The 23,749-nt window shown below is 42.9% G+C and overlaps 1 protein-coding gene across 1 annotated transcript in view; it reads right to left on the bottom strand.

The window, feature by feature from the left end:
• Positions 1-23,749, bottom strand: part of COP1 (COP1 E3 ubiquitin ligase) — a 123,942-nt gene that overhangs the window by 56,699 nt on the left and 43,494 nt on the right. Inside the window, 3 exon segments of the mRNA XM_050307148.1 lie at positions 4,106-4,187; positions 5,980-6,088; positions 14,085-14,228. Coding sequence (XP_050163105.1) covers positions 4,106-4,187; positions 5,980-6,088; positions 14,085-14,228 — 335 coding nt within the window.

Here is a 23,749-nt window from a genome sequence, read left to right as displayed (position 1 = left end):
TGACTAAAAGAGGCAGAAGCCTGTTCTACAATAGCTGAAAGTGTTGATGTACACAGTTGGTACAGAGCAAGGATGTTTCATCCAGCCTGTCGCTCGTGCAGTTCTTATCTGCTCACGTGATGGAGAGCCTGCTGCTGCTCTGAGAAAGCTCTAAGCCAGGAATAGGATCTTGCTACCAGAAAACTCATTTGCAGAGATTAGCAGAATCTCTAGGAAAGGAGAAAACTGCTGAATTGTCCTGCTAGGCAAAATTTTTGATCCACTGCCTTCTGTGAGGATGATGTAAACTGAGTAGGCAGTGACTGCCGGGTACTCCTTGCATAAGACAGTGACTTTCTGGCCAGTATTTTAACTGTCAACCTCATCTTGACCTTTTCAGGGTACTCCCAAATGAATCCAACAACCCTATGAATCCCCAGGAAATTACTGAACTTTTTGGTCAGAAAAATGACCAAACTGAAGGTTCAACCTGGTATTTTGAGAGCAATAAAAACCAACACCCCAAGTTAAAGTCAGCAGAAGCTGAAGGAGCAAAGTATCACTGAAAATGAAGCCCCAAACAATCCTCTGGAAGCTGGAGGAGCAAACTAAGAGAACTGCAGTTCTCAGGTTATTTTCCTCTCTAGAAGGCTGTACCTTATTTTTTTTTTATGAAGTCAGTTCTGCATACCTGTGATGCCTCTCTGAATTCAGAAGCACTATAAAAAAAGAGAAATAGCTGTAGGACTGGTACCAGGTCTCATTTACCAAGGCAGCATGGAAATTACTTTCCTTAAATGTAATGAGACAGATGCTTGTATTCCTCCTTGCCATAAGAGAATGAAAAGTAACCTCTTGCTACAGCTCAGAGCTCCAGTTGCTCCTGTTCTACTCCACCTCTCCAATTCAAGCCAGGAATAGTGAAGGGGCTACGGATGTAAAACCAGGACTCTTTCTTCAGCTGAATTTATCAGCGCTGCTTCTGTCTCCTAGAACTTCAGAGAACTTCAAAAACAACCCCAAAGCAGAGAAATATTTGATCACCCCAAAACCAGACCTGTACCTCAGTGGAGACTTAAATGCTACCCACATAGCATCACTAAATATTTCACTCTCCCTCATCTGCTGGCTTTACTATGGCCATTACATTACACTACACCCCTAATCCAGAACAGACAACTCTAAGCCACTAGTTAAGTTTATCAGCACCAGCACCACACCCTGGTACCTTGGTGGCATCATTTTGCCTTCACAAATTTAAACAGTCTTCTCTCCTCCAAGGGCAGAAGGTCACCCTTACATGAGAATCAGGACTCCTGCCGTTATTATATGCATAAAAGAATTGAAATTAAGACGGTGCCTTCTCCCCAAGCTTCTTGTAGTACAAATAAGCATCAATTTTGCTCATTGCTGTCTGCTTGGAGTACACCTTTGGGTCCCTATAAACATATACAAGTACCTTTGCCCCTTGAAAAGGGAAGGGCATAACAACTGTAGATAAAAGTGAGGAGTTTGTACACACAGTAGTTACTTCAAATCCAATAATGCTTTTATGCTCTCATTATCTGCCATTACAGGAAAAAGATCTTCCACAAATAAGCATCCTAGATTGTTTTCATCTTAAGGACACGGACAATGGAGGACCTGGGGCCCAAAGATGCTGCTTCTAATTATATCAGAATAATTTTCTCCCTAATAGCACTGTTAGAATCCCCTTTGCTGTGCCTGAGCCCTGGCAGGGAGTTGTGAAGCACAGGATTTTTCCTTTATAACCTCCTTCTCCAATACATGCCTACCAAGTGCTTTCAAAATTAGCTTCCAAGTTGAAAAGACCGAGGAGAGACAGGCAGAGACCCAGGCAAGCAGGAAGAACTGGCAAAGCTGTCACTTTTTTTTTTTGTTGGCTTGTCCTGATCACTTGACAGGAAAACGTGATGCTTGTGCTTTGTGGGGAAGCACAGCGAGATTAGCTCCAATTGCTCTGGTCACACCAACATCTATCAGCGTGGAGATTTCTTGTTAGAAAGCCCAGTTTGGCCTCACAGAGAAATAAAAGAGAACAGAAGCAGAGAAATAAAAGAGGACAGGAAGAGTAGAAAGATGATCTTTCCTGACAGATGCTGTACCTGGTCAAACATGTGTACTCATAGCTGGCCAGAACTCAACCAAGCAGTCATGAACATAAGCAAAAGGACAAAATTTTACGTTAGAACAGGTCTGAATTAAGACACTGATCATTGGTGTTAATTTTCCTCACATTTAACCCTTTCAAATGTGATCACTGAAACAGAAGGTGGGCACCGCAACATTAATTTGGACATTTGCTGCTACTGCTCTGTACTGTAAAGGCTTCTAAAATCTATGCTGAGATTCCATTTGTCTCTAATTGGCTTTTTATAAATGCAAATCACAGGCAAATCATGGTAAAAGTAAAGGATAAAACGTTCCAGCTCAGTTTTATCCGCCCAATACACCTTGAAAAGACCTTTGTGAATTGAAATGCAGGTTACACAGATCCGCAGGCTTTATTACAATAATTTCTATGTAAACAGTACACTTTTAGAGACAATTACTGAAGAAGGGGAATGCTCAACTGAGGACAGGAGCTCTGCTTGCAGCTGGGCTTTGCAAAACCGGACACCTCGTTAAGGTGCTAATAAATGCACATCTACCTGGCAGATCAGCTCTTTCACATGCATGGCAGCAGTGGGGAACACTGATGAAGAGGCTGATAACTTACAAGGTGAATGTTCAACTCCTGACGCATTTTAAGCAAACAGAAAACACTCCTGACTTCCACCAGCAGAGGAGGGAGTGTATTGAAAACATTTAAAACCCACCTTAAATAGAAAATAATCATTAAAGCTGCATTTTCTAGGTGGAGTTACCAGCTAGTGTCAGCACAAGGGGAAATGGCTTCAAACTGCCAGAGGGCAGGGTTAGATGGGATATTGGGAAGAAATTATTCCTTGTGAGGGTGCTGAGGCCCTGGCAGAGGTTGCCCAGAGAAGCTGTGGCTGCCTCTGGATCCCTGGAAATGTCCAAGGCCAGGCTGGACAGGGCTTGGAGCAACCTGGTCTAGTGGAAAGTGTCCCATGGCCTGTCCATGGCTGGGGGGGAGAAAGGGATGAGCTTTAAGGTCTCTTCCTATCCAAACCATTCTATGATTCTCTGACTCCCAGATGCAATTGAGAAACACTGAATTTCTTTTGAAACAGCATTTTAAAGCATTTTAGGAGGGGGGAGCAGCTTACAAGGTTTAATGCTTATGAAAAATTAATTTATCATTTCAAAGTAAATCATGCAAAGCTCTGTCCAGAGCTCTAGCAGCCCATCTGTGAGGGCTGATCCCCACTGACTAGGAAAGGAACTCTTAAGCTCTTGCTGTTTAATAACTCTGATTTGATATTGTAAACACATTACAGATAAAACCTCGTTCATTAGCGACAAAGAATACTACATCTCAGTGCTATCCTCCTCTTTGGGAGCTTCCTGTTTCTTCCTAGAAGAGGAACATTCTTCTACCACCATGTGGTAGAGAAAGGGCTTGTCCTAAGGGTTCTCCAAAAGTGCTTTGTCAAATGGACCCACGGAGTGTGGAAAGCTGAGAGCCGCTCCCAGCACTCCCACTCAGCCCACCAGCCAACCCCTTTTAGCCCCCCAAGGAACACAGGGTACATCATTAGAGCAGGAAAGCTTCTTGTGCACAGTCTTTTAACATTCAGAGCTACAGGTAAAACAGCAGCAGGCATTTTTTAACTGCTGCTTTTTTACTGACAGCCTCATTTTTGAAATAAAAACACATGCTGCTCTTTTGAAGGGCCCCGAGGCTTTAACTCAACAAGTTTAACTAATGTTAAAACACATTCTGCTTTGTTTAGAGTCCTGGAAAATGCTAGCTGAGAGAATATAACACAAAAAATGTGAAGTAAGAGATCTTAATCCAAATAAAGCCTCTCCTTCTCTAAGATCTGAAAATTCGGTAATATGTTGACACATTACCACGACAACTACAATATTGAAGGCACCTGAGGAATCAGCTCCTTTAAATATCACATTTTTGTTCCTCGAAGGGAATACACAGAGGATAAAAGCCTTCTGCACAGGGACTGAATAAGAATAATACCTTTGGCATCATCAGAGCCTGAAGCCAATAGCTTTGGGTCCATCAAGTTAAAGTCAACACTCCAGCACCTTTTCTCATGCTCCTGTTCAGAGAAACAAGAAAAATATTGCAAGATAGTGAGTTGTAATATGATAAAACAGGAAAGGAAAACACACATGTTGTTTGGTATAAATTGCCACTAGAGTCCCGGACAGAGCAGCTTATTGTGCTTAGTAATTTCTCAAAAAATATCTTTTCTCCCAATCAGACCAAACCTAGACATGCCAGGAAAGCAGAAAACAGTAAAAGAGCTTTTTTAAAAACTAAAACTGATTCAATTTTTACTTGAAAGAAAAAATAAGTCTCAGGAGATACACTGAAAACCTGGTTTTGTGTGCATGGTTTTTGGAGCATGATGTGACTGACTGTGGTTCCACCCTGTGCAGCTCCTTATTCTAGAAGAACATAGTTTAGCAATACTTTACAGTTTATTACTTCAACAGTAATAAACAACTTAATAAATATCTCCCAGTATTGATAAGATGCCCATTTCAAACACCTCCTCCCTGAAACTCCCTGAAAGTCCAGGAAATCCTCACCTTCCTGTTGAGCTATTAAATGAATCTTCTGGAGTCTAATCCTCTGTTTTTCCACTCAAACAAATATACTCAAAAAAATATTCTTAAAAAGACTGCACACTCTCCCCCAAAACACAGAAGTGTTGTAATTGCTATGCTGGCACATCCCACATGGAAGCAGAACACTGCCTTGAATAAAACCTGAAATCCAGTCTACTCTTCGTTTAAAGACTTCACACGGGCTTGCAAGACAAAAAGCTCGCCAGGATGAAGTCACTAAAGGGTTTCAGTACATGCAAAGCAGATGTCAGTAGGCAACCTCTATGCAAATCCAAATAAAAAATTCAAGGAATCTGATAGGAAGCAAAATGAGTTTGTTTTAATGCAAGCAACAGCTGGTCCTCTCTAGGTTCATTATTCAGTCTCATAAAGAAATGCAAAATGTATTTGAGGGGAAAGCAGACAAGATTTATTTTGTCCAGTATAATTTCTTTTTTATTGAGATATGCAAGGGACCAGTGAAAACAAGCATTATAAAAATGGCTAAAATGCAATGAAGGTAAACAGAGATTTAAATAGGAACTAAGACTTACATTGAACCGTCCAAGAGGGGAGACTAAAGGCTGGTCTGCAGTTCATTCATTATCACTGACGGGTTTCAATGGACTATGCTACCTACACAACAGCCTGCAGCACTGCCAGCCTCTCCCCAAAGGCAACAAACCCCCTTCCAACCTCCTTGTTCTGATCACAAGCCTCTCAGGAACCATTACACAGAAACACAGCGTTCAAGTTCCACCAAGAGACAAAATGCCAGAAAGTTCTCCTCAGGCAGATCTGTCTGTGGAGCTGAGCCTGCCTGCGTGCTGAGGAGTGTGCAGGGAAGGAAGGGTTCTGCCTCCGCTCCCTTCTCCCAGCCTCGCCACTTCAGTCTGCATTTTGCGCTTCTGCTTTAGGAGCACCTGCATCAGCAACCACTGCAGGGCTTTACAAAAGGCTTTTGACAAAGACTGAAGTGGAACAGGTATGGAAAGACAGAGGTTTCTAAAGCAAGGCGAGAGAGCTTCCAGAAACTCATTTTTCCCTGTGCAGATTCCCTGCCTGAAAGCGGCAGTGAGAAAATGTCAACTGCCTCGTGCCTGTGACAGGAAGACAGAATTGCCTCCCTCAGAGGGCTACAGCTCAATAAAGCTGTGGGGATGAGGCATTTACCAAATGGGAAGAGCATCCATTTCACCCTGTGGAACAGAAGAGCCTGTTGGTGGACCAGGAGCAGCACCTCTGAATGCTGCTCCCCCACCACTGATGGAGTGTTACCTGGTAGACCTTGGATCTTTGTCCTGTGAATCCATCCCAAAGGATGACAGTGCCTTCATAGTCACTGCTGGCGAGCAGGTTCTTGTGGTAACTACTCCAGCTGATACAGCTGAAAGAGGAAAGAGCCCTGGTCAGTCTCACAGTAAATCATAACTTACAACCCCAAAAAAATCACTCTTGCAATACATCAGGCAGTAAGTATCTTTGCAGAGCACACGGTGCTTGATCAAGGCATCCCACTGAAATACACAGGAGAGGAAAAAACAAAACCCACCAAAAATAAAACAAGCCTTCCTCCACAGACCAAAAGAACAGTTTTGTTGGCTGAAGAGACACTGTCCCCTTGATGTGAAGTGCTAGGGTTTAGGATCTTTTAGAGGTGCATTTATCTCTAATGCTGATTGTCTTGCTATTTGAATTCCACACAAATTCTCAGAGTTTAAGGTTTGACTTCTTAACCTCTTACCAATAGCTACCACTATTGATATTACCACAAACTACTATTATTAATACCGTAAAGATAACAATTTACCTAACAGCAGGTATATGTGTAAAACACAGCTGCATGGATGGTAAATCAACCTCTCCCCCTGCACTTATCTAATGTTCTATACATGCACCTATTGCAAATGAATGTTTGACTTCTGAGAAACTACTTCCAGCTTTCTGTAAATGCTGAAAAAACCCCCCTTTTAGCCAGAAGGAAACAGCAGTTTGTTTGCTGTGAGTATTTTAGGAAACGTTTCTGATCAAGAACTGCAAAATATATCACACAGGTTTATATTTTAAACTGAATTAAGTGGCTGTGCAAAACTAAATGATGATTCCACTGACAAAGTCTAACCATCAGCTGAGAAAACAAGAACAGTGACACTGCCAAGTCACACTCATGGCATTCTGGCATTGTGCCTCCACTCTGACTCCCAAAAAATGTGACAGAGGTAAGAAAATTTGTAATACTTGTTCACCAATATTTGGACCATCTGGCAAAGAAGTGAGCCAGTTGCTATCAGCTCTGGTGCACGCAGCAGAAGCTGAACTGACAGATCCAATTCGTGCCCATCCTCAAACAGCTCTGACACAGATAACTAGATTATCGTAGCCTTGGGGGCAAGTTTTAACCAACAATATAAACTAAAAGTCCATGATTCTCCAACTTAGTACTGCTTTGATCAGTGCAGCTACACATTGAAATGTGATGTAGGGACATGGATACTGACTTAAGAGTATTATACCTTGACAAATTCTTGGTTCCACTACACACTTGCATCCTGTTTTCCTTAGTAATTAACACACAGAAGGGGAAAAGTACTTTTCCTTTCTTTAGGTAGTTAAGTACAAAACATTTATTTTCCAATTACTTAAATAACAGCAAGCAGCATTGGTGTTCTGCTTCTGACTACAGTTCACACTTAACAGCATCCTTTAATTTTATGAATGTAAAGTTTTAAAACCAAAATTTTATTTACCTCATGTAAGTCATCATCTTTAACTACCAGCTGCTAAGAGGATGTTAGAGGTGATACAGCTCAGGCAATGCTTTCCCCAGCTTCACCTCTTCCACAATGTGCCATTAATGAGAAAATGTTAGCAAGCCTAGCCCCTGTAGGCACAAGGGCTGTCCACAAATGTATCATCAAGGGGCTATCATTACTCCAGCTCTACTATTGTTAGGTACCCACACAGAAAAGCAGGTCTTGACAGCCTATGATTTACTAGAAGCCTCATTCCGAGAGGCTTAAGTGGCTCCCTGAGGACCAAGTGGAGCTGGCAGGCACTGCCCACCAGAGCTGTGAGGTGAAGGTTGCAGCAGCCCAGAGATAACCACGTCTGACACCTGGAGTCCTGTTTGCAGGTGGAGCAGTCCCTGGTGGAAGCAAAAACAGCTCAGAGCCCTGGAGCTACAACAGTGAGCTCTGGGCTGGGAGCAGACTCCAGCTAATGGCAGGGGGGTAGACACTGCACTAGACCTTTATCAGTTCAAACCTGCTCCCTACTGGCTTATCTCCTCTCAAGTCAGGGCTTCAAGGAGCTTAAGGGAAAAAAGGAAATAATCTGAGAGTGTAGCCACCACACAAAGGCAGGAAGAATACAGCCCAGAGCCAGATCTTAGAAGGCATTCTGGATGGCTTTGAGAGTACATCAAGCGGCATCAGCCAGTGGGGAGGGTCCCAGAGAAAGGCTGATGTGCTGCTGACACCTTGGCTGGTCAGAGGATGGATGATCTATGCTAGTGGAGCACAAGATCCCCACCTGATTGGCACAGGAGAGCTGGGTACTGCAAGCTGAAGTATGAAGAGGATAATCACATAAGCACATCTTGTCAAACAAGAAATCACCCCAGACGATGAAAATTAGGAATAACTGAGTAGGCAGAAAGATGTAAAGGACAGAGTTTAACAGTTCTGTTCAAGATGTGATAGGTTTAATAAGTGTCAGGTTTGTAGGGACAGGTAATACTTTACTAGCTCAGTCAATACAGATGGAGAAAAATGAAGGGTTTCTGTGTCCAAAAGCACGTCCATTAGGTCTGGCACAGCAGAGATCCCACAGCAGCCTGATGGTGTTAACAAGGGGTTAACACTCATTTGGAAAGAATTTGTAGGTAGACTGAGAGGGGAAAACAGGAACTGACAGGTGAAAAATGTTTAGGGATTTGCAGCCACTAAGTGCTTCAATTAACACCTTTTAAGTCACACACACCATAAATCTTTCATTTTTAAGTAATATGATTAGGGGATCATAGTAAGACAAAAATCAACTCTGTTCCAGCTCTCTGCCTTGATTCACCCCTCCTCCCCCCATTGCCACACAACTCTTTGCAAGAAAACCAGAGAAATCAGAGCTTTCTCCTTAACATTGCAATACCTAACTTAAATTCTCCAAAGTAACCTCTGTAGAGCACAATTTAGGGTTGGATCAGGTGGAGGGGAGCTCCCCCTCCAGGTAAATGATGCTTTTTATCAAGGTCTGACTGTCCTTTCATAGAAATCATAGAATGCTTTGGGTTGGAAGGGACCTTAAAGATCATCTCATTCCAACCTCTGTGAGAGGCAGGGACACCTTCCACTATCCCAGGTTGCTCCAAGCCCTGTCCAACCTGGCCTTGGACACTTCCAGGGATGGGGCAGCCACAGCTTCTCTGGGCAACCTGTGCCAGGGCCTGCCCACCCTCTGAGTAAAGAACTTCCTAATATCTAATCTAAATCTCTCCTCTTTTAGCTCAAAACTGTCCCCCCTTGTCCCACCACTACTTTGTGCCTTTAAAAAGTCACTCTGTGAAAAGTCCTTTGGTGGTTTCCTCTGGCAGCTGTGACAATACACACCTGGAAGAAGGCTGTCCTAGAGCTGGGACACTGCCGTGTTTCTCTTCCATGTGGCTTCCCAGGGACCTACAAAGGGTCGAGAATCTGCTGCCATGTTCCCCTCAAGGGAAACACTGATCTTTCTTCCATGCCCAACATAGGCAATTTTGTTGAAACTTCAAAGACATCTACTTTTTTGGGTTCCCCTGAGATGTTATCATGGGTAACAAATTGAACAACAGACTTAAAAAAAAAAAAAAAGGCATGTGGGGGCAAGCTGGAGAAGAGGAAAGGAAAGGGCAAAGGTGAGAGGAACCAAAAATGCAGCTTACACATTCCTCGAACAGGTTAGCCATCAAACCCTCAGAAAGTTCATAAAAATAACCTTTTGTAGATGATCTTTAGATGGCCTGCAGACACATCCAGGGAGAAACTGAAGTGTGGAGGCTCTGAGATATGATATAAAAATAACTACCTAGGGCTGAGAGAATGTATAATTCAGGGCTGGATTAAAAGGCGTTGTGCGATGCCATCTTTTATTTTAAATATAGCAGCTTTATTTTTTTTTCCAGTTTTTGCTTTGTTCTTTAATCCAGAAACAGGGTGATAGTTACACCCCAGAGGTTTATCTTATCAGAAGTTGTGATAGCTTTCCTTCCCCAGGGGATTAAGCTGGAGAAACTCTAGTTGAAAGCTAATCACCAACCTCTGAAACACTCCCCTACCCTCAGCATCTGATCCAGCCGCACAGAAATCCTGACCCCGTAAAGATTTATGTGCATCCTCCATTTCATTCGGAGACACAAGTGGGCCAGCTCGGTTAACACTGTCAGTTGTGCTGATGTTTATTTCATGAGCCAGTATTTTTATGGCTGAAATGTCTCAAATCCAGGATCAAGCCACCCCGGTGTCAACTGCCCCTCTGGCAGTGAGAGTTAAATGAAGTTAAAGCTTTTAATAAGGCACAAACTGCTGTGGTCTGACCTGCTTCCAAGCACAAAGTGCTTCAGATCCAGTCTATTACCATGAGTCAACCAGTGACCGGTAGTTTTAGGACCGAAATGTTTTTAAGGGCTTCAAAAACATCCACCTGAATAACAACACTAAACAAATACTTCAGAGACACACGGAATTAAATTACAAATGTTTTAAAAGAAACTAATCAGTTCTCAGAAAACCTTCCCAGAGGTTAAGAGACAACTGCTTCTAAAGAAGGACTTCATCTTCTTGCAAAGTAAAGTAGTTATTCTAAAAGCTGGAATTAATGCAAGTTGATGGTATATTTCCTTATAACCTGTTTGATGTCAAACACTCTCCACGCTGGAAATACAGGCATCCAACACAACCGGGATTTTCAGCTCATACCTCTCCAAATAGCAGAGACTCCATGACGAAAAACACCATCTGACAAGTTTTTGCCTAATTTAAACTTAATAGTGAGAACTGGCTGCCATTTTCAAAGCTGACAGCAATACGCCCATGAACTGCTATTAGGATAGAGCGATCGCACATGTGATTTATTGACACGGAAAAACGGGAACAGTAAAAGATCAGCAGCCTCCTAAAAAAAGAAAGGCTACCGAAGCTTTGCTTTTACTGCCGTTGACTAAACAGACGCAGCTGATTTTGGAGGTTTGTGGTAACATCTATCAAGGAAGTACAGATGCTGCAAACACACAGTGGTGAGCATGCAGAATACTAAACATGGATTTCAAAAGCATGTTTACCCAACCACACTCACACATCGCCTACTGTAGATTAACGAGGCCTAAAGCCAATTTTTTACCTGAATGCTAGATCTCCTTATTTTTCTCCCCCCCTGCGACCTATGGCAAAACAACAAATCTGCCTCTTGAATAAATCAGAGCAGAGCTGTGGCTCGCTGCTGGCCAGTCCTCTCCATCCTTTCGCAGCTCCCACACGGAGGGAGCCTCAGATTAGTGCCTGCCATAGCTAGGGACACAGCAAGTCATAATTAGCTCACAGGGTGCTGTTTATAGCTACTACACAATGCCAGGATTTGTTTCTTGTACTGAAGCTATGAATCTGTAAATGGGATTTTTATGAGGATTTATGTGTCATCTTGTGTTTTTCCTGGAAGCTTATGCCACTGTTGTTCCCAGGGGACGCGATGCACATTTACCAGAAACCCGACACACCGACTTCCTCCCCGTTCTTAAAAATAGGGATGAGAAGGCTTAGCAGATGATGAAAAAAGAATGTATTTAAGAAGCAGGTGGGTGTAAAAAAAGGGTTGGAAAAGAGGAAGAGACTCAGCTACAGCTGGTACCAGGGCTCTGCTCCAGGAAAGCCTACAATCAATTACTGCTGGCACGAAGCTCAACCTTTCAGCAGGCGCCCAGCTGGCACATGGCAGAGCAGGGCTGGGCTGGCGCCAGCCCCGGTCCAGGCATGGGCTTCCCTTCCCGCAGCTGCTCCGGGCCAGACTTGCTCTTGGCCAGACACGAGCCCTCACAAATGCTGTCACCTGTCTGCCTTCATAAAAGCCCATCAGAGCTGCTGCTCCTCCGAAAGCTGAGTCACCGACATCGCCGCTAATGATTTATGTTCCGGCATCATCGCTCTGAACAAGGTTAACCAGGATCAATTTAACCAGGACAGACATGTCACCAAATCCCATCTGCAGGCAGACCCCTGCATCTCTGCTGGGAAGAGAAATACCACCCATGTGCCAGAGCAGAAATATGTTTGTCTTCGATATCAGGAAGGGCACGCATGGGTAGAGCAAAGCCTCTTGAAGAAGCTGCACCTCCACCCAAATTAAGATCAACAGCTTTAAGCTGAGGCTTTTCAAAAAGCGCAGGCTCCACTTGTTTAGATTTTTTTTTTCTATTATAACACAGGCACATTTTCAGCACACTGCAATATTCCATAATGAAATTACAGCCTTCATATAGAACTTCTCCCTCAAGCGACGCCACTTCAGAAGAGCAAGTTATTATGCTGCTCGACGCTGCGCCGGCGAGCCCGGCACTGGTGACTGGCAGCACAGCTAATGGATATAGCAAGGATGCGTTTGACTGACAGACCAACTTTATTTGTCAAAACCAAAAGCACCTGCACGCCAAAGGAAGCCTGATATAATGTGGAGGAGGCTGATGGGAAAAAAAAAAAACAACCCACAATCGTATTTCTTCAAAGGAATGAGAGAAACTAGGGCAAGAAAATGAAAGAAGAGGACACCATCCTCCTCTGCTGAGGCAGAGTGTCAGAGGACAATGCATTTAGCATTGCCATATATACAGAAAATGCATATATGCATGAAATTTGAGAATGAGAATAAATCCTGACTTTTTTTTGTGAGCAGCGTCTTGTCTGGAGCACAAAGCTGACATGAGTAATGCCACTGAAGGCACTAACGTGGCTCTCACCAGAGGCTGTGGGAGAAAGGAGAACTAACAACTTCCTCAAGCCTGGCGGGATCATCAGGCAGGACCCCTGTCAAATTTGAGGCAGTAAGTTTGGAAGTTGTTCCAGATGGACTGAGAAATACCAAGCACACATTACTTTTCCCCTTCTAATTCAGGCATAAGGTACTGATTGACTGCTGGATGGTTCTCCTATTATCCTGCTCTTCTCTCCAGAAAAATGAAGCTGAACAGCATGAACTCTGCTATGACTAAGGCAAAAATGCTGAACATTTCACCAGCCCAGCAAAACACAAGCTCCATAATCAGTACAGCTTATCAGTGCAAATCCTTTTCAGGCTGCTTTTACTCATCTTGAAAGCCAATCCCAGGGTCAGCTGCATTTACATTTTTCCCTCCATAAAATAGTGTTATGCAATTCCTGGGAATAATGAGCACGAGTGACACAGGAATGACTGATCTATCTTTAGAAATGTGTCAGCTACAAAACGAAGCGTGACTTTTACTCTCTAAAGTAGGCTCGCAAACATTATTAATCTTGTTGCATGACACTGTTTTCATGGAAGCTGGACTGTTACATAAATTTATGACTTATACTTTTGTGGGTGCTTTACTGCTTTTAAAATGTAGAGCACCAAATAAAAACAAATGAGTTCAACAGAGGTGCTGGAGACTTGTATTGTAATACTGAATGGGTTTGATTGCCTGTATTATTTACTTTTGAGCTTTAACAGAATTTTTGAATTAGGATTTTTAATTCATTTAGCTGGATTCTTTCAACTGAAGTTCAGACACAGTGGTCTATATTTCATTGGTTTAAGATATCAAAAAGGATAAATCCATGGGTTGACAGTAATGATGGCAGCACTGAATCGAAAGAATGAAGCAAGGTCTTTTCCCCAGAGTTAGGTATTATGAGGCCCAGCAGAACAGTACTTCAGGCAGGCAAAAATTCCTAGGCAGAAGGTGCCAACTAGGCATGTTTCCTGAGGACTAGCAACCTCTCAGCAGAACAGAAAGGATCTAGTCAGTGAAGAGAAGAGAGCATGGAGAAATTGGTGGTTGCTATGAAGATCTGAGTATAGAGGTGACCTTGAGACAAGCTAAGACTTCACCTGGAGCATATTCACTACTTTGAGTGGGTATCCAAGAGCATTTGAAAAGAACACAAAAGCAGTTCACTACCTTGTATCCCTCTCTCCTCCAGATATGTGAGCTTGTTATTACCTTGGATGAGCCCAGCATACACAAGTAACAGTGCTTGTGCCACCCAATCTCCATTGGCTCCCGTTTTCCTCCTTTCCCGTTCCATTCCCACAATGGATAAAGAAAGCAAAAGAGTTACTGCACATAAAAAAACCCCAACAAATAAAAAAAGGCCCTCTGAGTTCAAATGCAAATCAATGCCTACCTGATTTTGGAATTACAGGTCATTTCATTCTCAGGGTAGTGAATATCCACCGCATCCTGAATGACTGTACCATACTCGTAGACTTTAATCTTCTTTGTCACCCCGGCGATGGCAAAGTAGTCACAGTCTCGGTCGAACTCAATACTGAGGAACAAAAGCATAGGTTGAGAACTGTGTAAAACACCACAGGTACTTACTAGCAGGGTATTTTACCTCCTGTAAACAACTCAGTATGGTAGAGCTGAGAACAACAGTTTTCAGTTTGCAAATACCCTGTTGATCAAGCCTTGCACAAACACCAACAGCTCGGAGTTCTTGCTCTCAGGTATCATTTTCTAATCCACCCCCTGCCAGTACACCCACATCTCCAGTTTTCTGGTAGCACAATTACTCTCCTGCAGCCAGGATCTTTGTTCAGGTGCTCTGGAGGTTTTCCAGTTCAGCTACACCATCTACACTGCATGGCACCCAAATGTCAAAGCTGACAGCTCTCCCAAAAAACCACCAACGTGCCACAGCATGACTGCCCATTGATTTCTCTCACATAACAGCAGCTTGGTGAAGTGTTAATGCAGAGGAAAACCAGTATTTGTGGAAAAAATCTCTTAAATTCCCTGAGTAACAATAGGGGGTTGAAACACACATCATCAGTACTGTAAAAACTGTGCACGTTGGCTTCCACTTAGGGCTGCTCGTGGAAACAGAGGCGCCTTCTTTCCTGACCTGCAGGGCAAGTTTGTAATAGATATCAATGAAGTTGAAAGTAAAAGCAGTCACCTTATAACAAAGTTAAGCTGCAAATGAGAAAGGCCTGAGGTTGTACATGAAATACATCTGAGAGAGAGGCAGGCAGCAGGTTATAAGCAGTTACTGTCATCGCTACCTTCGCAGCTCGGAAGGGCTTGAGAGAAATCTGTTAGGCACCTAGCAGTCAGGGGAGTAATCCTGCTTCCCAGGAGCTCCTGCCTCCCTGCAGCCCATGGCACTGCAGGCAGAGCAGGGTGCATGTGCTGGACACCTCCCAGAAAGGTGTTTGGGGGCAGCATTTGCTCTCAGTCTCCAGTTTTGTAAAATCAGTAACCAGCTCTCTTCAAGTCTCCTCACTAAGCAATCAATCTACTGCTTTGAGAGGTCTCTTTTGGGGTTCTTACACTCAGTAATTCATTTCCGTCTCTGCTACCCCATCACTTCCCCCCCCCCCTCAAGAATCCAGAGTGTTTATGAACCAGGCAGGAAGTTATTAAGGGCAGCAAGGAAAACAAAGTTTACACGGATTTCCCATTCAAAATCCTGGGAGCAGGGGGATTCAAGGTACCCTTCTACAATTAGAAAGCATTAAACCAATTACAACAAGAGAGAGGGCTCTTCAGGCTGCCCCCATAGCTGTAACAGGAAGAGTTTCCTCCTCCCCAACACAGCTGAGAAGTGAAAGGCACTGCAATGCTTCTAAGGGAAGATAAATTTAAACACCAACAGAATTTTCAAGTCCTTGCACAGGAGATATCATCAGGTTATTTTTAAACTATGGAAAGACTGTTGATATGCAGTCTGAGGGTATAAAATAATTCAATAAAGCAGCTTGAAACTTGGCCTTTTAACTCAGGCACCCAAACTTCTCCCAGGCAGTGGCAGGAGACAGTCCCACTCATGATTGCTCGCTAGAGAAGCTTGTCAAGTCCAGCCTGCAAACTCATGAGCCTCCAAAACGCATGAAGGAACACGATTATGGCTGGGGGATTTAGCAAGCATGCAGGCAGCTATTTAAATAAAACAGGAGAGGGAAAGAAGTCATCTAAAGCAGCCAGGTTGCTCTCCCCCCTTCCCCAGATCTACACTAGTCTAAATCACTTTTTATACAAACAGGATGAAAACACCATTCAGGCCTGTCTTGTCTTGTCAGCTCACCCTGTCCTATGGAAGAATTTTATAATCGAAAGCCTCCGTAACAATACAGCGGATTTACTTGTACCACAATCTTAATTGAACCGCTGTCTCCGCTCCTGCTCCCTGCCCTGTGGATTCAGGTAAAGCACAACTAAACTGATGGCACTGATTCATCTACCTGGATTCAATTTATACCCTCAGCCTTCTGCTGAAAAAAAAAATGTATTACAATGTCTGGTAAAAAGCCAAGTTATTAGAACAGAATAGAACCTTTCTCACCTGGGGTGGGTTTGCTTCTCTAGGATTAATTCAAAATTTTTTTAAAAATAGAGACATGCTGTAGACATAACAAATGAGTATTTCAATATATCCATAAAAGTTAACACATCATTAAAGAAATAATAAAAAGCATTAAGCAATAGAATTGATTGTCAGACCTGCGACCTTCAAACAGCAAAGACACTGCAGGGAGAAAAAGGATGCAGAAAGAAACCACTGCTGGTACAGACGTTCATTGCTGTGAGAGAGGAAGGTAGACCCAACACACACCTGCACCTTGGCCTCCATCACCTTGTGCACAGTCCTGGTACAAGTGTTCTCACTTTCTGCTAGTGATTTACAAAGAAAAATAGCAACAATCCAAGTATCTCATCTAGTGCATTACATACCATATAAAACTATTCCCAATATTTGCAAAGCTCTGCTTCCGCCTGGACTAATCAGCATTAGGACAAACAGCCCACTAGCATAGCAACAGCTATTTTTGTGCTTTTTTTCTGCTAGTCTTTTAAATACATTTAGCATTAAACCAGGCCTATTTGCATTTAACTGGCTCAATGGTATTCCTGTCACTTGCTGCTGAAGTCTTTGTGTCAGTGTAAGCACTTGCTTATACACAAGCTTATCTATCTGAAAATTCACCAGAGAACTTAGTTTTGTTTTGTCAAAAGACAGCTCAGAATGACAACATTCTGCTTTGCAGGTGATACATTTTTACAGTCCAAGTTAATTCATCGTTAGCACAATGAAAACATGCAACACAATAATAGGAAATAATAGGAAATTACCTTTTGGACCAGCACTGGTCTTTGCTCCTCAAAGATGTGCTTGTTAAAAGCAATTAGCAATTGTTCCTTTTGATTTTTTTTTTTTTACTTACTTTCAAACTCCACATTTCTGATCAACAAAGACTAGCTGAATTTCTATAAAGAATCTTTTGGGGACACATGAACTCCTTGATATTTGAAAGAGCTTTATAAATGTGCAGCAGAATTACTTGCAGAAATCAAATTGAAAGGATCTGATTGTTTTGTTCTAGGGAAAAATCAAAGAGAGACATTTCCGTGTCCCAAATCACTGTTTGCATTTTCCTAAGAAGCTGATGACCAACATCCCATGGAAATACCACTAAGAGCTGCTAGAAAAATAAACACATCCTCAAGGGTTCTGGTTTCTCTGCTGCTTATCTTTATTCCCAATCTGCAAGATTACAAATCAATTGCTTTATTTTAATGCTAAAACCTGTGACCTTGGAGAGCACTCAGAGCTAACAAATGGAATTATGAAATAAATTGCTTCTGAAACAGGCTTGGAAGCTTGGCTTGGCGTTGAGGGTAGGGCAGCAGGGGAGGAGTAAAGAATGAGTATTTAGCAGTTCTGCCATTGTGCAAAGCCTTGCTGCATTCGCATCCTGATGGTGTGTGCAGTTGTTCTCTGCATCCCAGGAGGATGAGCTGGAGTTAGGGAATGCATACAGATGGGCAACTAAATTGATTAAAGGAACAGAGCAGCTGCCTCACCATAAGGGTTACGAACAAGGCAACAGCAAGACTTGTGTTCAACAAGTCACATTAGAACTAGGAGGCACTCACCAGAAGATTGATTTGGGACAGATGAGGGTTTCCTCTCTCCCAGTTACACTTTTAAAACAACACACACATTCCAGGTGGTTACTCCTGCAGGACATGATGGTGGTAGAGTGAACTTGATAACAGTAACCCATGCACAACTGGTCCATAGCAAATATTTACAGGTACATGCTGTATCTAATCCTTCAAATCAGGGGCTGCATCTACTGCACTTGCCTTTAACTGCATCACTACTCACAGCTAAAGGTGTGCAGCCACCTGCTCCTCTCCCCTTTCCACACACACACACACTCTACAATTGCTACTATAATCTTAAATGCCTCAGCCCTGACTTGGTAACAAGATCTGTAACCGTAGGAGTTGCCATTTCCCCAAAGCGGATGACTCAGTCCTCTCATATAACTATATATATGTACACACACGCACATATATTTTCCTCCCTGAATATACCAAAGCCTTCCAATTCTACTTCTACCCAACCTGGTGCTGTTTCTATTTCTGTGTCTCTAACCTTAACTCATCTCTTGCCACGGTCACATATTTAACTGCAACACAGATATACTGTTCTCAGTTTTGGGGGACTTGATGGTTGAGAGGAAGGAGAGATGCCAACAGCAGCTTTTGCTCTTCAGTTACATTTCCTTGAAGTCTTTCTCACTCTGTTCTTCCACTCCCTGGTCTCCAAGGGATATCCTGTCGCTTCCAGCAATCCCAACTTCCCCATTTTATAGCCTGGCTACCTCTTTCCAATGCCCATTTTGAGGCATTGAAATAAAGGTTAGAAATTTAGGTTACAATCCAACACCAGGGGCACCAGTGTGGATTGCTCAGCACCTAGGACCAATACAGAGATTGGTATTATTATCACACACTTGAGAGACCATTTTTACAGCTGACTGATACTTTAAAGTAAAGCAATTAGTGTCACTAAGCATGCAAGAGCATACTAATTTGTGGTCTTTGAAAACAAAGCTATATTCAGGCATAGGAAGCTGCTATTAAAGTGCTCAAATTTTGTGTTCCATCAGCTCAAAGTCTAAATTTTGTCACACAAAAACAAAAGTTACTGAGACAAAGCATATGAAGTTTCAGTATCAAGAGACAGTTTTGCTAAAGCTGTGAGTGACCAAATAAAATGTGATGAGTTTTGTGGGGTTTGTTTGTTTTTTTGGTGGGTTTATTGAGGTTTTTTTGTTGGTTTTTTTTTTAATTTTTAAATAAAGCAACAGTTGCATTAGTTACTCCTTACTACAGAGCATCACCTAAATAAGGTCACTGCTGCTATTTCAGAGTCTTTAACCCACGCCACAGGGACAAGGACACACCACCACTGTAAAATATATTCCCTGACTCGAACCCCTGTGCTGCCAAATGTTTTCCAAAATATAAACTGAGCAAACATACCACAATCCCAGAGAGGTTACTGCAATCTCTAGTCAGAAAGAACCACTTAGAAAAACATTGATTCTCTAGACTGTTATATGGATAGATAAGTTAAATGTATAAATGAGATTACCCCTCAAAGTCACTCTATCAGACAGTGAACCACCTTCATCCTTAAAAATCACATTAATTCGACTTGGACGTGACCCCCAGGTTACCAAAAAAATCTCCAGATTTGTCCTCTCATCAAGGTAAAGTTGCCTTGGCTACTCTCAGTAGATCAGATTTAAGCCTAATGGATGCCTAAGGAAAACCATGGGACACAGGATCCCAAGCTGTTTCAGTCTCATTCCATTCCTGGGAGTTATTTGGGATATCCCAGCTCCAGCAGCACCAGCTGCTGCTGAATGCACCCTGGGTACCCTCCCCTACCACTATGCCTACTCCAAGCTCCAAACACCTGAGGAGAACTCACTCCCCCTCAGCAAACCTCTATTTGGAGCATAAATACAAGACCCCAGAAAGTCATCTCTGTGTGTTGATCATCTTCATTTTTCCACCCCCCATCTGGGCAACAGACAGGGAAGGGTGTCTGAGCAGCCCATCAAAGCCTGCACTGCAAGGGAAGGACAGTCCTCAGCTCCAGGCTCCCTTGGGAAGACATTACTGCACCAGCCATGGAGCAGTCACACTTTCAGGATCTTTCTTACAGCCACAGTAGCCTGGAGGTCTGTTCTGCTCCGTTTGGAGGGAGGCATAAAAAGGTACCGCATTAACAAAGTAATGTCATTAGACCTAGTTCCAGGCCCACTTCATGCTCACAAAAACCCTTTTAAGTGTAATGAAATGCCATCAGTTCTGACAGAGGCCACTTTGCAGTACGCCCGTTCCATAAAGAGCTTGTTTAAAGGAGAATATTAAGCCTGAATCGGGGAGGTTTGGCGGGCTTAGATCCATCTCACAGCTCAGAAATCAAACCCAACAGAGCTACTTTCATGCTTTGTCATCGCTAGATAAAACAGAGTCATTCTTTTTTTAAACCCAAAGAGAGCATATACTATGCTATGAGATTAATTGGGCTCCTTGCAATATCTCCCTTTTCAGAACCACGGTCCCTTCTACTTTGCAGGGAAGTTACCATGAACCTAAATCTCTTCTAAATACAAAATCTCTCAGCAAGCCACAGCAGACTCCCAGCCTTGGCTGTAGGACTATAGTTAGAGACATCCTCTTCTACTGCATAAGGTTTTTTTCCATATATGCATTCAGGGGAACTTGGCTTAATTAGCACTAATGATGAGAAAACCTATAGGGAACTGCTGAATTCTGCAAGCAACCAAACATAAAGCGTATTGATAAAAAGCCACTTTCCTGCGAGGCGATGCTCTTCTGCATGCTGAAGAGGAGATGACGACAATCCCAGGCTTTTTCCATGCCAGATCCAAAGAAGTACAATGAGCCAAAGCCGCTGCAAACAACTACCATGCAAGTTAATGAGGATTAGATTCAGTTTTTCCACAAACACCGTTTTAAATAAGCTGGAGTAGGGAAACGTTAACTAAAAATGCCAACGGTTAAAGGCAGAATGTTTCTTATGACTCTGTTTAAAATTCCAGCCAAAGGACCAGTCTGCCTGCTGCAGTATTTCGGGTAACCCCAGGACTTGCCATTTCACCCAGCTAGGCTGATACACAGTGGGTTCTGAACAGCTCTGACAGCAGCTGAGCACAGCCCCAACACTGCCAAATACCAAGGTGGAAGAGGTCACAAGAATCCAAACATACTCAGCTGCCTTCAAGCTTGGGAAACATTTCCAGAGCAGAATCACTGAACAGTTAACGTTGGAAGGAACCACTGGTGGGGTCATCTGGTCCAACCTCCCTGCTCAGGAAGGGTCATCCCAGAGCACACGGCACAGGATTGCATCCAGACAGTTCTGGAATACCTCCAGTGAGGGAGATTCCACACCCTCTCCAGGCAATCCTGTCACCCACGCAGTGAAGAAGTTCTTCCTCGTGTTCAGGTGGAACAGAAGACAGCAGCCTCTGCCCAAGCAGTCTAAGAAGAAAGTTTGAGGGGGGGAAACCCTGCTCCACAACAACCTGTAAGGTTGCCTGAACAGCAGTACCATCTCTTCAGGACTACACCACTGAGTAGGAAGGAGCTCAATCAGTTGTGATAGATACTGAAGCACCTTCTAAACATAAGGCTATTCAGAAGCTTGCAGGCTTGTTTCCATGCCACCACATTTATTACTACATCAACAAGGATTTTGTTTCTGGAAAATTGAGCAAGGCAGCTGCTGACAGAGCTGAAGAGGCAGGGCCACAACTAGATCTGAGAGAGGGACCTCCATCAACACTGGGACTGTAAACAATGCAGTCTGTCCATAAGCTCCAATTCATGACTCCTCCACGATTTCACAGCAGCAGCTGAAGATGTTTGTCTCCAGCTGACCACACTGCCAGAGGTCCCGTTTCACAGGACAAGTCACCACTCCAAGCCAATCACCACCCAGTAACTCAAGCCTCCAAATTTGCCTGACACTGCCATCAGCTCCTCTGCCAGACACCCCGCAGAGCAGCAGGAGGGACAGCTGGAGACAGTAACCTCTTTAGACTCCTCATCTGAATCCAATAAGGCACCACAAGGCAGGGCAGCAGCTTTCCTAAACATCCAGTCCATAAACAAGGAGCCAAAGGATGGGCTGGGGCAATTAACTGCAATGCTCCTGCTTGCCTGGTATTGATGGAATGAGGTTAAAACATCATTTGAAGCATTTTTCATCCAACTGACAAGTCTGATTCAGGAGATTTGTTGCGCTGGCATTTTGAATCTTATTTCATCAGTATTTTGAATGCTATCCATAAGTGCCTTTATTTTTTCTAAAGAATAGTTTGTGTATAACCTTAATTTCAGCCTCATATAGAGAAACTTGATCTGCCTTCCATCTTCTCGAGCATAAATGTATGCACACACTTGTATATAATCCTACGAGAACATAAGCATCGCTTCATAACTTATTCTATGTTATTTATTATCTTATTCTACAACACAACTATGCAGCTCATAAATCCCAAACATGACTTAGAGACTGTATTTATTAATACAAATGATATTATATTAATAATCATGAGCTCAAGCCTCTTCTCCAGGCTGAGCTGCTTGTAAGGTTTATTCTCAGAAGCATTTAAGCCCACACCATACATCTTGGCATGCTTTAACACACTACCTTATTATATTTTTTCTCAACTACCTAACATTTAACAGACTAACTTCTCTAGTTAGCAAGGAAGGAACAAAACAAAAAAAAATCCAAAGGCATGCTAATGCTTTTCAGATCATTAGCTCCTAGCAAGTTCAGGCTTTTCCAACAAATATAGTGAGAAAATTAAAAGAATATTGTAATAAGCTACAGACATCCATTTTCTATTAATAACAGGCTTGTGTCTTCAAGCAGAAACAAGAATTCACTGTATCAACATTCAATGTAGAATGAAAGCTATAAAATTGGGAGGGATTAAGAGAAATCCATCTTTGCCTTTTACAGACACTGCTGGCATGGGAATTCTGTGCAGGAGATGCTGTGAAACCACAGCTTTCATGGCTTGCAGTTCCTGAGGCCAAGACACAGCACTCCTGCCTGATGACAGCCATTATCCCACAGACATCAGGAGGGACAGAAGGGCAGCTACCCTGCGGCCTCACGGAAAAGATTTCCATCCTGATCAGCCAAGGGGCAGGTGCAATGATGCAATGCAATTTTCACAGGGTACCATCCTCCTATCCCGAATATTAATCTCTCAGAGGACATTCCTGACACCACAGCATCCATTTTGAGTTCCCTGCACTGTCACAAAGCTTCTTTAAAAAAAAAAAAAAAAACCCACAAAAAAACCCAACCAAAAAAAGCAACAACAACAAAAAAAATCAAAGCCAAACAAAACAAAAAGACCAGTTTTAAATCTAATAAATACAATCCTATGGAAATTGTAAGCAGGGATCTCAAAGTTTGTAGGGATGAAATTCCCTTTCCACTACCCAAGTCACATAAGGAGTTCCTCCTTAAATTCCTCCTCCTTAAAACCTGAAGCCAGAGGAAGATGCTCAGTAGACAGTGAGGACAGAACTGTCAAATTTCCAGTGATCTGACCATGTACCTTTGTCACAAATAGAGTCCCCAAGACTTTGAGGTCTCTAGTCCAATGTCCTGCTCAGAGCAGGAGCAGCTCTTTGGTCAGACCAGGGTGCTCAGGGCTTTCTCCAGCCTGTTCTTGAACAACTCTGAGGATGGAGCTTGCACCACCTCTTTGGGAAGCCCACTCCAAAGCTGGACTGCCCCACGCTGAACCAGGGACTGCTACGAGACACTTGCCAAGAAATGGAAACTGTTTAGGGAAACTGCACAAGAGTGCCTTCAAGATAGATAAAAAATTAAAGACCTGAAGTGCAATCACTATTTAAAATATTGTTTAAAAGCCAATTCCCAAATTCATCAAAAGATCACTTTTAACAGGTCATTTATAAAAA

The sequence above is a fragment of the Myiozetetes cayanensis genome, unplaced genomic scaffold (genome assembly GCF_022539395.1).
Source record: "Myiozetetes cayanensis isolate MyiCay16 unplaced genomic scaffold, myiCay2020 scf12, whole genome shotgun sequence".
NCBI lineage: Eukaryota > Metazoa > Chordata > Aves > Passeriformes > Tyrannidae > Myiozetetes > Myiozetetes cayanensis.
Note: the sequence above shows the minus strand (reverse complement) of the source record. Positions and strands in the feature narration are given on the sequence as shown.